The sequence below is a fragment of the Monodelphis domestica genome, chromosome 3 (genome assembly GCF_027887165.1).
Source record: "Monodelphis domestica isolate mMonDom1 chromosome 3, mMonDom1.pri, whole genome shotgun sequence".
NCBI classification, from domain to species: domain Eukaryota; kingdom Metazoa; phylum Chordata; class Mammalia; order Didelphimorphia; family Didelphidae; genus Monodelphis; species Monodelphis domestica.
Genome location: NC_077229.1, coordinates 384,403,603 through 384,418,934, shown reverse-complemented (window position 1 = coordinate 384,418,934; position 15,332 = coordinate 384,403,603). Strand labels below are relative to the sequence as shown.

The 15,332-nt window shown below is 33.7% G+C and overlaps 1 protein-coding gene across 1 annotated transcript in view; it reads right to left on the bottom strand.

The window, feature by feature from the left end:
- SEMA5A (semaphorin 5A) overlaps positions 1 to 15,332 on the bottom strand; it is a 657,936-nt gene that overhangs the window by 9,360 nt on the left and 633,244 nt on the right. The window contains exons 19-22 of the mRNA XM_007486811.3: positions 10,267 to 10,437; positions 7,843 to 7,998; positions 6,017 to 6,064; positions 1,574 to 1,785 (exon numbers count right to left, since the gene is read on the bottom strand). Coding sequence (XP_007486873.1) covers positions 1,574 to 1,785; positions 6,017 to 6,064; positions 7,843 to 7,998; positions 10,267 to 10,437 — 587 coding nt within the window. The remainder of the gene's footprint in view (positions 1 to 1,573; positions 1,786 to 6,016; positions 6,065 to 7,842; positions 7,999 to 10,266; positions 10,438 to 15,332) is intronic.

The window sequence follows — 15,332 nt, the reverse complement described above, 5'->3', positions numbered from 1 at the left end:
ATGGCTATGCAATTGGGGTCAAGTGACTTGCCCAGGGTCAAACAGTTAGGATGTGTCTTAGAACAGATTTGAACCTAAGGAACTCCGGATTCCAAGCCTGGTTCTCTGTCACCTGAGCCATCTAGACACTTATTTCCTGTGTTACCTTATTTAATTCACTTAACCTACCTGGGCCTCACTCCCCTTTTATATAAAATGATTTTTTACTAGATGACCTCTGAAATTCCCTCCATTGTTCAAATGCCTCACTAGTTTTTCTTCCGGGTCATGGCTCAGAAATAGAGTCATGTTACTCACATGTTATTTTGTTTTATTTTAGACTGACTTAGTTGATGCAGTTCATTCCCTCTGGCTGCTAGTATGATTAGGGAACCCATATAAAGAACAAACTTGTAAAGTCTTATAAGGTCCAAGTGAGGATGGAATGCTGATAACAGAGAGGAAAAAAGCAAAGATAAATCGGGAAATAGTGACACAAAGATTAAGAGATTCAAACTGTTCTTAAGATTTAGGTGTTCATGGAACAAACTATAGTGAAAAGTCATTTATCAAAAGAGAGAAAAAAATAAAATTCCAAGAAGGAATGACTGAAACAATAGAAATTTAAAGAAGCAATGAGCTTATTTGGGACATCCATGTTTAATTTCCTTCAATCAAGGAAATTCTCTTCAGGCATATGCTATGATATAATGGGAACCCATCAACAGCCTCCAAAGCCTTTCCATTTGAGCAACTGATATGATGAACAACAAATGAAGTCAATCACCATTTCTTCATCTCCACACTTACAAAGGAGAGATGCTTAGTGGGATATCTGCCTCTTGAAAAGGTTAAAATTTATTATCTGGCCTCCATATCAAGCATCATTCTTTTGATTTGCAAAAGCACACAGTATTATTTTTTTAAATAGTATTAATTGTTAAAGGTAATTAGAAAAGAAAGCTAAAACTATAAATACATGTGCTATGAAATATTTTAATTAAATTCCCATGTGCCATAATTCTACCTCAATTTTCTTTTCTGAAATGAATTCATGAATCTTTTCCCCATTTTTTGTTACCTATAATTATTAATAATCTGACTTTCCTCACTTCTGAACCCCTACATGTTTGCTATAACTCTGTACTCACCTCTGAATATATGAGGATGTCTAGGGATAGAGGGGATACAAAATTCAGTGCGACAAGTGAAATACTTTTACAATTGTTTATTATTTTCTGACTTTTCACAAAGACTTCACATATTTTCCAGGTCTTCATTTGATGATGTCTCAGTGTACCATTATGCTATATTCTCATTCACTTTCCTTATTCTTCCCTTGGCTTATCTCACTTCTCTCTTTTTTCCCAACTCTTTTTACTCTCTTCCCACCCAACACAATTAATAAAAAGGGTAAAGGTAAAAATCTTTGGAAATGGAATTCCCTAGATAATGGTCTCAGTCTTCTCTCTCTCTCTCTCTCTCTCTCTCTCTCTCTCTCTCTCTCTCTCTCTCTCTCTCTCTCTCTCTCTCTCTCTGTGTGTGTGTGTCTGTATGTGTGATTGTCTTTATACTGTTTCTGATCATTTCTTACCTTGATGGCTTCTACAGAATCATATTTATCCAGTTTGTTGATGTGGTTGGTTATGCTTGTGTTAAGAGGAGCTGGTGAGACTGGATGGATGACAGTGGCATCGTGGGCCTGCTGCTGGTATCGCTGGCAGTATGTATAGATGAGCAGAGTAAGAAGGCAACCAAGAATAGAGCTGCTTAATCCTACTGCAATCATATGGAACATGTTGAACTCTGAAAAGCATATAGCCAAAGCAATGTTATATTTCATGCAGACATGTTGTGTAAAGCTCAAAGTCTTTAGATGACACAAGCCCGGGGGCCCACCCAAAGTAAAAAGAAATTATAGTCTCTTCCCTTAAAATGTCATGCTCACCAAAACTGTTTCCTTCAAGCCCAAGAATGTTCCAAGCCAATGCTCTTAGGGATTAGAATTGGCCTTTTATACACCATTGAATATTGAACATCCTAGCAAAAGTCCCCTCTTTTTGTAACTGTAAAAGAACGATCTTTTTTTTCCTCCTAGTTTAATACATTCTGTTTTTATAGAGCTTCTAAGCAAAGTGCTTTTTCCTCAAAATATCACTTATTCAACTTTGTTAAGAAAATGTCTGGTGACAATGAACAAAGGCATTAAAAGTTTCAAACAAAACCTTCTGTTAGTTTTGCGTTTTAGTATAAATTCACCTAAAATGAAAAGGTGCCCAAACCTACTTATAGATTTGTATAGGGTCATTGCTTCATCCCTTCAACAGCATCTGCTCTGTTTCTTAAGAGCTATATTCATTACATTATAAATATTAGCCATTTTAACTATTATTGACTCAATTGTCCTTATCTCTGTATGAAAACTGCTTTGTAGCATGGCTAAATAACAAAGTAGGTCTCTGAAAGATTTTACTAGTAACGCCAAAATTAGCAAAAGACTTGATAGATTTCAAGCTGATGAAAACCTTTTTCTAAACAGAGTTTAGTTGTGGATTGGATGACTGAGCATTACATGAAATAAAATGCTACATCCCACCCTTCCAACACAGAGACCCCAATGTATCTCAACCAGGAAACTCTTGGCAAGTGAGTCCTGAGATAAATCTTCTCAAATCCTAATTCACACCCTAAAATCAGTTCAATACAATACTCTCCTAGCAAGAACCTGAATTCTGGAGTCAAAAGACTCAAGTTTGGCTGGATCCTGACCCTTACTTTATGTAGTGACTTCAGTGACGTTTAAGTCACTATTTTATAGTCTATTTCCCTCATCTATCAAAAGCAGAGGGGTGGGATGGGAGCATTGGGTCCTTGCACTAGCACTGAAGATTGTTTTGTGGAAAGTGCTTTGTAAATACTCTGAGGCTCTATAAAAGCGAGTTATTATGATACTCTTGAAGCTTGGAATACTCTTTTAAATACTATGTCACTGTCACCTAAACTTGCTTTAAGGAAAAAACTCCAATAGCCTCTATAATAATAAATTTCTTAATGGAAACATGAACTTTCATCTTAGAGGTGAAACTGAGCGGTCCCTCCTCAGCCAACAGTGCAAGAATCTGAAAGTCTCGGATGTTCGGAGAACCAGCTACCTTTCATCAAGCATGCTGGGACTAGGAAAAGAACTGTGACAAGCATAATTGGATGTAGGGTTAGAACTGCCCAAATCTAATGTTTATTTGTGTAAAACCATCCAAGCCCCCCATCTTACCTTAACCTCACTTTAAACCTCTACAAAATGGGGGAAAGCATCCTTCTCCCTACCTTCCAGGAAAGAACTTTTAAGACTGCAAGTATATGCAAATGTGAAAATTTTAGCCTCTTTCAGATTCAACATTAATGTATTCCTTCTGACATTATTCTCCCTCCCAAAGTGATTCAACATTAAGCTCTCAGCAGTCCACCAACTTTAAGGACATAGGAATGGGTTCCCTTATTTTATTCTGGGACTTTGAAAGAGTTATACTGCCATTAGTGCTTTGAAGAAGCACACAGTAAAAAAGAAAGCAACTTCAGAGATTAGAGGTCTTCCTAAAAGCCCTGGCAGCAACTGTAGATTTTAGAAATTTAGAACAATAGCTCATGGAACAATGTAAGTTTTCATTAACTTAAGCAGTATATTTAGCAATGTCATAAGAATCCACTTGGGCATTCCTAGCACATCAGATTTCATATATAGAAGTAATAAGGATATTTGGTAGATAAACAGAATTTCAATGAGTGTGTGTGTGTTCCATCCATCTCCCTCTTTTTTTCCATTTCTAGGTCATTGTGCCAGTTAGTTCTACAGCAATACAAAAGGTCCTTAATTAGTCTTTGCCACTTGACAATTCTCTAAGATGCTTTCTTTAGTCACCTCTTGATTTAGATAGTTCCAAATTTTTAACTGGGTTTGGTAAGAGCTGCATGAACTATTCCAATAGCCTTTATAGATGAAATCCACTCTACCAGTTGAGCTAAAAATGAGATAAGCAAGAGCTAAATTTGAATGTGTTATAATATTTTTTTTGGTATTAGGAACTGTCCAGGTCAATATTATAGCTGAATATGTTAAGATGAAAATATCCTTGGCTGTCTAGACTATATTTTATCAGTATAATAATGAGGAGATGTATTAATATTCTTCATATTCATATACTTTATAATTTATCAGATGTATAATTTCCATAAGCATATAGAGTTAGCTGATGTATTTATGTCAATTATATAGACTTTATTGTCTCCAACCAATTAAATAGTCATATAAAAGGGCAATTTCAATTGAACACATTTTTATCTACATAAAAACAAAATAAGTGCCTAGGATATCCCTTTTCTACCTCCTTAGTATTTTTGTATTTCTCAGAGGATGTTTTGTTTTCATTTAAGGGAAGTTTGCATACATATCCAGAGAGTATAATCATTCATCTTGCTAATTCCAATAAATCTCTCAGATCACAGAAAGAAATGTGGTGTCATACTTTCTCACTAAAACCCTTTATGATTTTAACAGAGGCTATGTAGATGAGGCAGGTCAAAGAAACATATGAAACACACTTGAAAGAGTTCTGTTCCTGATTGTGTATAATCAATCACACAAACCATTCTATAAATTGTGTTTTTACAAAAATTCAGTTCACTATTCATTTCAAGCCTAGTTTGGATGACTCAAAAATTATTACCAGAATATCTGGATTAATGAACACTGAACAGAGTACTACACCTTCTAACTCATAATTCTGGCTGAAGGGATGTCTGTCATCACCTAGAAAGGACATGGATATTCAAGGGCAGTTTATGAAATTCTAGGTAATATGGGTCCTATTCTGAAATTTACCAAGCCTTAGGTTCTGAGTTAGTTCTACAGGATAGATAATTCACAGTTTTATTCTAGGTTTTACTTTGTTTTGTGGTATAATTGATGAATGGAAAATCCTCAAGAAGGTCATACAAATGATTCAGATGAGGAAGGGTATGGCTTCATAGAATCTGACTCCACTGGGTTGATTAGACCAGTCTGCTCTAGTTCATACTACTGCCTACAGATAAGAAGAGTATTGAATCAGCGTTGTCCATCAAGGGTCAAGTGCCTGATGTTGCTCATGGTATCAATAAATGATCACCTATAATCACCTAATGATCTCCTAAATCATTTACCAGCACAAAGGTGAAACCTCTTTACGTACTGAATTTGTGAGATGAGTTCTGGGAAGGGAGTTACAGAAGAAAAGAATAAGTGGAGAACTATCACATGAATGGATTGTATAATTCCAATGGGCAATGATTAGGAAAAGGTTTCTATGTTGGGTCCTGAATTCAAATATTAAGTCATTTTGCCCAAGGATGAAATGTGTGTTTGCCTGCTTGGTCTGGTCATCTTGCTTCTCTCACTGTTTTAGAGCAGAGATGTCAAATGCAGACTGTGTCCCGCCCCCCCCCCCAATTCCCAAACCTCACTAAAATGTAACTGGGAAATGTTCAATGAAATAATATGTAATACAATATAGATACTGTAAATTTTTGGATTTCTACATCAACATGTAGGCTGATGGGTTCTTTTTATAATTGAGTTTGACATCACTGGATATTTCTCTATTATAAAATTTCTGATAATCAAAATTAAAAAAAATTCTGGTATCTAGGGGATTTCTGATCTAAAGAAATAAATAGAATTAATACCTTTTTTGCTCTTTTGAAATTTCTTCCTTCCTTCCTTACATCCTTTGTTCCTTCCTTCCTTCCTTCCTTCCACTTCCAGCTTAGAATCAATATTGTGTATTGGTTCTAAGACAAAAGAGAAGTAAGGGCTAGGCAATGGAGGTTAAGTGACTTGCCCAGGGTCACACAGCTAGTAAGTGTCTGAGGCCAGATTTGACTTAGAGTCTGCCTTTCTTAGCCTATTGGAGTGAAAGCAAAATGGAACTCATGGAAGGTAAAATGGTGGGGTGGAAAATCTAGAAATATGTAAATCTGACATTAATAAAAAATAAAAACTTACCACCACATCTTTTTTCTTCTACACTACTGGATCTTGCTACAGATATTTCTGAAAGAATAAACAATATGATGTTTTTCTTTTTGCATATGCAAGTCTTTAAGAAAAAGATTAATGATTTTAATTATTATAGAGAAAATGCTGGAAAGGAACCACAAGCTTTCCTTCATGTCAAACTTTAAAATGATACATAATTTCCTTTTTTGCTTCTTGGGTGTGGTTTGAATTTTAAGGTTTCTTTGGTCATGAAATAATGAGTGAAACTACCTTCACAGCAAAAAATAAAATAAAATAAAATAAAATAAAATAAAACAAAATAAAACAGCTCTATCAGAAATATCAGGTGCTTGAAGTAACTGCTTTTTTGGTTTTATATATGAGATTTAATTCAAAACAATCCTAGAATTTTGTTGATTTTTCTGCTATACTGTTTATCACCAACTGTAAAACTGTGAATAGTCATAGCCTGTCAATTTCTTGCCTTAGATCTCCACTTTTATATAAAATGCAAATTGTCAGACTTCCTGCAGTGTGGAATGAAAACATAGAAGTTCTAAGGCAAACACTACCAGCCCAAATAAAGGAGTTTGTAAAGGAAATATTTTCATTTCTTTCTTTATGTAATGTCACATCCAGAACTGTAAGTGGTATATCAACAGATTTAGTAACTACCTCACAGTTTTAATGGCTCCTGGGAATGAGACAGTTGAAGGAGTTCTGGAATCTCCTATCTTGTACTTATTTTTTCATTCAGTAGAAATTAAAATAAAAATTTTGATCATAGTAACATTTTAAAAAGTTTTCCATCTACAATATACTAGAGAACATAAAAACAATTAAAGATGATGATGCTCTTCTAAACAAGATGATCATATAGAGGAAAAACAGGAAGAGTAATATAATGCTATCTTGAAATATCATATTCTTATTCTAAAATTTTACTTCTAAATTGGTAAAAATATATCCTATTGGCATATATAATACCTAAGCATAAATGCATATGTATGTGTATATAATCTTCAGTATAATGATATAAAGGACTTATCTCTTTGTCTAATAGAACTGTTGTATTATGCCTAGACGGTAGTGTGATACAGCAGAAAGATGACTAGGCTTGGAGTTGGAAACGCTGGATGAAGGTCTAAGAAATGTCCCTTATGATGACTTAGGTTAAATCACTTAACCACTTTGAACATTGGTTTCTTCATCTATAAAATAATAAAATTGGACTAGAAACCCTTAATCTCTTTTGATTCTATTAGTGTTATTTAGAAATAGCAATAGAATTTTCTAGCTTATAAAAATTAAACATTTTGTAGTACATAAATATGTGTAGTACAGATAAATTAATGATTTGTTACATCTTACTTTTTATCAGGGCTGATTATCTTTATTGAGAGCTTGAGGTCATATTGTAAAATACGCTGTACATCTCTTTCTCTCTCACTCTCCGCCTTTATATACTATCACATATATATGAAATTTTATGTTTATATTTTATTATGTCATAGTATATCTTTTGTATAAGGTATATAATAACATAGTTATATGATGGGCATTATATAGTATAATTATATAATAACATTATATATGTATAAACATATATATTTACATATAAAACATTTATAAAACCCATATATAAAGTATACACAAACATCATGTATCTCTCTCTCTCTCTCTCAAATATGTATCTCCCCAAAGATTGGTGGAACCAATGCTTCTTTTTGTTATTAGCTCTAAAAACAAAAGAGATTTCAGACCTATCAATCATTTAATGTTTTACAGTTAAAAATGGTTTTGTTTACTTTCATAGATGCCCTTGACCTTACCTGGAATGAAGTTAGAATCAAAAACACAAGATCGACTTTCTGTGGTATTTCCAGAACATTGGTTGCCCACAGGAAATAAAATGATACACTGACGGACTCGGAATTGAGTTCCAGAAGAGTCACACTCGGACCAGTCTGACCAATCCGACCAGCTATCTGCAAGACCCAGGGGAAGAAGAAAAGAAAGGAAAAGGAAATGTTTCATATTAAAATCTAATCCCCCACAGGGGGAAAAAAAGTAAAACCAAGCCTTTATTTTCATTTGTTGCTAGGAAATATCTCTCATTTAGGAGTATCTGGTTGAATTATTAAGGTCCATGTGCAAACAATAGCCACGGCTTTAGAGCAAGGCACTAAATAAATGTGACCCACAAAAATATGGAGTTTTTATATACCTTTGTATTTTTTTCACTTTTCCAATTTATTTAGAGTATTTTTAGTTGCATTTGGGTAAAAGTACAATAAGATACTTGGCTCTGCAGTTGTTAATGTGCAAAAACTGTCAGTACCCCTACACAAAATCAGCAACATACCTCTACGGAAAGAGTTCTGTTCTTCAGAATGTCTTGCCTAACAATTTCTTCAGAACAAAAATTCAGTATCAAGACAATAACTCTTTGTTATGGAGAAAAGCTCTAGGAAGGGTATTGGAGTTTTTTTATCTTTAGTTATAAATAATAATTCCACTCATTTAATGTATGAAAATCTGGCTGTACTTCAACAAAACTGATATTTTCTCCCATTTCTACTATTAGGACATTTACTTTAGAACCCCCAAATAGTTACTGGAGATCACAATGATAGTATGGTGGTCTTGTGTCATGGCCAAGATTCAAAATGACCATCGTTATCAGATCTGATGTATGATATTCACTAGTGTTGCTGACATTGACTGTTTTCTCAGGTTTGGGGAAATGAAAGAAGTACTGCTAATTTTGCTCTCATGTTAAGTTTTAAGAATCAAATCCCGTGAATTAATTCTTATTCCCCAAATACCAAATTCTGAAATAAAAGATTCTCAAAAATAAAAATTAGAAAAAAATGTTATTCTTTTGCCCTTCTGAATTCTAGGTCATGACAACTGAAATCTAATTTTCCTTCAACATTTAGAAAGAGGGTAAAATATCAACTCCAAAACTCAGAGTAAAGGAATTAATTTAGTCATAATCAATATTTTTTTTTCCAGAAACAATTCTATTCACAAAGGATCTGCTGTGAGGGAGGTACTGAACTAGACTTTGGACATAGTGGGTTGAAGAAGATAACAATCTCTTTTGTAAAGGTACTAAAAATGTAGTAGGGAAATTAGATATGCTCAAAATATATAACATTAATCTGAATTCAAAATGTATAAAAAGAGAAGAGAAAAAGGCAAGCATGAGACATGGGGGGGACAAGAAGGACTACTTCTAGCTGAATGTTATTTGAAACAAAACGTTTCTGGATTCAGAGAAAAATACTGGGAAAGAGAATATGTAATTTTCACAGTGAATGCTCCACATATCTCAGAATTTCAAACAAGATCTTTGTTCATAACTTCCTTGATTTAATCTGACTAAAAGATTATACTTGGCAAGTCATCCAGGTTGGATTCTTCCAATACATGACCCTGACATAGCATTTATAATTTTGACCATGCTTCATAGATTTTAACAGTAAAATCCTACATTTTATTTCAAATCATACCTCTAAGTAATTTTAGTTTATCATGTTCTGTCACAAGGTTTTTATGCTACATGTTTTTTTTTTCTCTAATTGGATATATTTAAAATTTCTTTTTCTTTCCTTTTCCCAGGCTTCTGAGACATCACCTTCCTCTTTAATGAGGACTTCATTCCCCTTATAATTTAGAAACAATTTAATTTGTAAAAAATTGGCCTAAGTAGATTTCTGACTACTTTTGAATTAAAAATTAAATCACTAAGAATAGATTGAATGGATGACCTCAGGATCAGAACTACCTGAATTCAAGTCTTGACTGTAACATATACTCATTAAGTGACCCTGAGAAAATCACTTAACTTTTCAGAGTCCTGAGCAAGTTACTGATATTATAAGTTACAGAATATTTTACTATCTGCACTATTAAATGGCATTTCTTCATCTGGAGCCCTTGCACAGATAAAATTATAGATCTGGAAATCTCCCCAAATCACTTACAAAATCAATAAAAAATAAGAAGGTTTCTAAATTGTTATATATGGAAATGTTTTAAGATCAAACAGAGTTTTTATATTCCTACCAAAGATATATAGCCATTAATGAACAAAAAATGGCAACTTGATTATGTAAAGTTATTATAGCATATAAATATTTGATCCTGGATTTCTTAATCTTCTATTATTTATGGAGTTGTAGATAATTCTATTTAGAAATGAACAAATAAATCAGGACCAGAAAGAAGGGATTAGGTTTAATGTGTACCTGGACATGGCTGCGTGTTGCAGAGGGCCTCTTCAGTATGGAGACCAAGGCATATGTCTCCTCCATATGCAGGGGCAGGGTTTGTGCATGACCGGGTCCTCATATAATGTCCACCTCCACAGGTGGCTGAGCACTTTGACCATGGTGACCAACAAGACCAAACTCCATCAACTATGGAGACACAAAAATACAAGTTGAATTATTTTTTCCATTTTAATTCTTTATTTTTATTTACACATACTTTAATCCACTCATTTATTTGTATTCATCAGTAAATTTCACATCTGTTTATTAAGCACCAATGCTCAGAGCATCATTGTTCTGATTTTAAGTAATTTTTAGAAAGAAAATAAAATTTTATCTTTAAAATAGTACATACTTATACACATGTACAAACACCACATGCCTTTATGAAAATATACATACAAATATACTTATATCCATCCATATAATAGTTCTAATTCTTTAAGAAGCTTAAATCTACATGAGAGAGATGAGAACTGCATATATGAGAATAAAATAGAAATGAAAAACCTTCTCAATATTCTTAGTTACATGGCTTGCTAAAATTAGAGTACATTACAGCTATGGAAAGGGAAGCTTGATTTGGGTTCATCGAACAACATCTAGAGTTGGAAGGATATAAGAGGTCCTCTAATTCAAATCCCAACTGCAGAGGTAGGACTCAAACATTGTTATTCTGACTCCTGAGTTAATGATGCATCCTCAGCCCAATCTGTTCTACATTCTCTTCTTACAAAGTGGTTGAGTAAGTAGGGATAAATAATTCAAGTTGTTAAAAAGTCAGGGAATCCCCAGAGAAGTAAAATCAGGAAAAAAGAGATGACAAATAATGACCAGAATTAAAAGAAAGTCATCAGTCACTATGATACCAGGTCAGCACTTCTGAACTTGTCAGTGTGTCCAAGGCATGCATGTTAAGCTTCTATATTTGATTCTAAGCTTCTTCAGGAAAGGAATGGTTTCATTTTTGCCTTTATATCTCTAGTACTTACTCGAATGCTTGATTCATAGTAAAAAATTAATAAAAAAAAACTTATTGACTCACAGAAAGAAGAATACAATCTGCTATGGAAGAATTACTTTGTATGAAAGAATTAGTACAAGCAGGAATCTTGTGGAAAATATGTTTAGAAAAGGTAGAAAATATTTAGATAACTGTCTAAAATTATATTTACTATGTTTTTCCCAAAAGTATAATATAAATATTAAAAGCCACATCATTTTAAAAATGCGAAGAGAATTGTTATATATATATATATATATATATACATATATATGTATATCTTTAACAACTCTAGAGAGATTAAGATAAGAAGACATAGAAAACACATATAGGACAAATTTTACAATTTTAATTATTTAAAATTCTAAAGATTTAACAGCAGCAAAATCAGTACTATTAGAAGAAGAAATATACACACAGAGAAAATTCCATGAAACATGATTAAGGTCTGATATTTGCAATCTATAAGAGCCATTTCATCTCTGATATGGTCAAAGCACTCAAGTACTTTACAAAAGAACAAATTACAAACTATCAACAACCATCTAAACAAGAATTCAAGATAACCAAAAATAAGAAAGTGAAAATAGAATCTGAATACATATACTTTGATTGATATGTTAATAGTGATAGATCTATGAATGTATGTTCATATATACATACACACATATCTGGATATATAGATAGATCTAGATATATCATTAGAGGAATAAATAGATCTAACTTAGCAAAGATGAGAAAATATTGAAGGTTATAGAGACACAGGTTTTCTTATTTAATAAAGGATTTATCTGACTTTGACCACCTATTCTAGGAGATCTTTTAGAATTGTGCAAAAATGCAAGAGAATTCTTTATATTCTTGAGTTTACTTTCTACTAGTAGGTTCATAAAGACAGTGAAGTTAATAATGCTTTGATAATAAGTTTCTTTGTCAATAGCCTAGTCGTTAACACACACACACAGACACAGACACACACACACACACACACACACACACACACACACACACACACACACACACATATATGACAAAGCCTTCATTCAAGAGCCCAGGGTCACATTTATGCCATGATAACAAATCAGACAAGGCCTTAGTGAAAGAAGTCATGTGTAATATTTATTTGAGGAAAGACGGGGAAAAACAGGGGATAAGAAGGTTTGTATCAGGGTATGGAGGAGTTTAAGGGAGAGAGGGAATATTGCTCAGTGAGGCAAAGGAGAAAGATGCCCCCTGCTGAGAGGAAGCAGCAGGGGTCCAATAAGGACTGTTTGTCGTTGAATGACTGAACTGATGTTCAGCTCCCTCTATGCTCCAGAAAAGATAATCCACTTATCTGACTGCAAATTCAAATAAGATAAAGTTTAATAACCAGTTTGGATTTTAGAGGTGTCAGGAAAGAGGGGCAAGGGATGTCCCTAAATAAGGTTGGAGTCTTCCTCAGCTTTGGAGCTAAGGCCAGGCCTCACAGGCTGGTGGAGGGTTTCTCCCACTCCTGTCCTCAAAAAATTCTGATCCAATCATATTTAGTTTTGTCACTTCTCTAAATGTAATTAAGTCAAGGCACTGAAATTTTAGTGTCTCGATATATTCTGGGAAGCATAATGCATTTAGCTCTGAATGTGCCATTCTAATTAAGACCATGGAAAGCAGAAAATAATCCTGGTTAAGGAAACCAGAATTATGAAGAGCCTTTAGACACTGGCATATGAATACAACTTGAACTAAGTATGTTTGGGCTAAAAAAGGAAAATGAATGAGGTACTTGTGTGTGCCTATATGTGTGAGCATGTATGTATGTGAGTGTATGTGTGTTTGGGAGAGGTGGAGTCTTCAAATATTTTGAGGATTGCTCTGTGAAAGATGCATTAAATGTGTCCTTCTTGGAGTAATAAGGCAAAACTGGAAGTAATGGATGGAAGTTGCAAAGAGGCAGATTTATTTTTCACATGCATATATACACACATACACACAACCTAACAACTAAAGTAATCCAAAAATGGAAAATTCTGCATGGGGTCCTTTCACTGGAGGTTTTCAAGCAGAAACTGGATGACTACTTGCTGGGTATATCTTGAAGAGGAAATTCTGATGCAGGGAAGAAAGAATTGGCTTAGAAAACTTCTGAAGTGCTGTCTAATAAATACTGTGTGATTCATTTTTTAAAAAATTGTTGATCCTTATTTTTCTGCTTATTTATATGTTAGACAAGCAAATAAATAGATAGAAAGAAAAATGAATGACTCCAAGAATAGTTCACATCACACATTTGCATACAATGTATATGTGTATAGTGACATGAGGAATATTTTCTCCTCCTTATAAGATCATAGAATCGATTTAGAGTTGAAAGGGATATTAATCACCACTTAGTACAATGCTTTTATTTTACAGATGATAAAACTGAAGGCCAAAAAGGTTAAGTGAATTAATCTAGTTTACATAAATTCTGTGTGGTAGGGTTGGGTTTTGAACCCAAATATTCTAATTTTATTACAGCAATCTTTCCACTGCACTATTAGTCACAAGATCATAGTGTTACAACTGGAAAGGACCTCAGAGGTCCTCTAGAACAACTCATTCATTTTATAGATAAGAAGCTGAGCCCAGATAAGTTTTGGCATGTAGAAATTCAAAGAGTTATTAGCAAAGTCACATTCAAAATAAAATCTTCTGATTTGAAACTCAAGTATTCTTTCTCAACTGTCTTTACCTGTCTTTACCTCTTTACTTTTGATTGTAATCTTTCTGAGGGCAGAAACTAACTTTCACTTCTTTTTGTATTTCCAGCATGTAACAGAGTACTTGGCACATAGTAAGCACTTCATAAATGTTTGCGAAGTTGATTTGAATTTCTCACTGCCTTTAAATGTTATTCTGAAGCCTCATTATGGTATAGAAGTGACATCATGATTTTTAAGGTTATTCCAATGAAATTCAATTTCAGTTAAGCTTTGTCACATTAGAAGGGCTATTAATACAATCCTAACTACTGTCTATGTCTGCTTTCCTTTGACTTGTCCTCCTTGGCTTAGACCAATTGGTAAATAAAGGAAAACATCCAATGTGCCCTTTCACAGTCACCAGTTCAATGTGGGCCAATCAGACCTCTGAGGTCACAATGACAGAATGGACAGAAAGGGACTAAGTCTATAGCCTATCATCATGCTGTTGTTTCTATTATACATGAACATCAATTTGATTATAAGCAGTCTAAATGTGAGATTCTTGTCCAAAGATCAACTAGATGATGTCTTAATAGTATAATTGAATTATATCAATATTAGCCTTCCTCAATGAAATCAGAAAATAGAAGGCACTAATAGTTAAATGGTAAGGTAGTTAAAAGATTCTTCTAAAAAAGGGACATAAAGGAGTTAATACATTGATTTCATTAGGAAACCAAAGCAAGTAAGATTCATTTCATGGGACTCTTCAGATGCTTGATAATCTTCTGCTGATGACAAAACAAAAGCAAGAATCTGTCACAAAGATCATTATACTTTATGATCAAACATTTATTTTAGAGGAATTAGAGGAAAGGTATATTTGCTAAAATTTTCCTGAGACCTTCTAAACAAAATTATCATAATCATCATTACTCAGTGAATGAAAAACAAAGGTGGGAAGTGAATGAAATGGTGAAATGAGGTCAAAGACAATGTGAGATAAAAGAACTAAGAGAAGTAAAAGTCTTACCTGTCATTCAGTAGCCCTGTGTCTCCATATGGTGTAGAATTTTTTAGCATTTTTGTTTATTTATTTATTTAATTAATTTTGAATATTTTTCCATGGTTATATGAATCATGTTCTTACCCTCCCTACCTCCTACCCCCTTTTGTAGCCAACAAGCGATTCCATTGGGTTTTACATGTATCATTGATCAAGACCTATTTCCATATTACTAATATTTGCACTAGGGTGATCCTTAAGCGTCTACATCACTAATCATATCCCCATCGACCCATGTGATCAAGTAGTTGTTTTTCTTCATTTCTGCTCCCACAGTTCTTTTTCTGGATGTGGGTAGTGTTCTTTC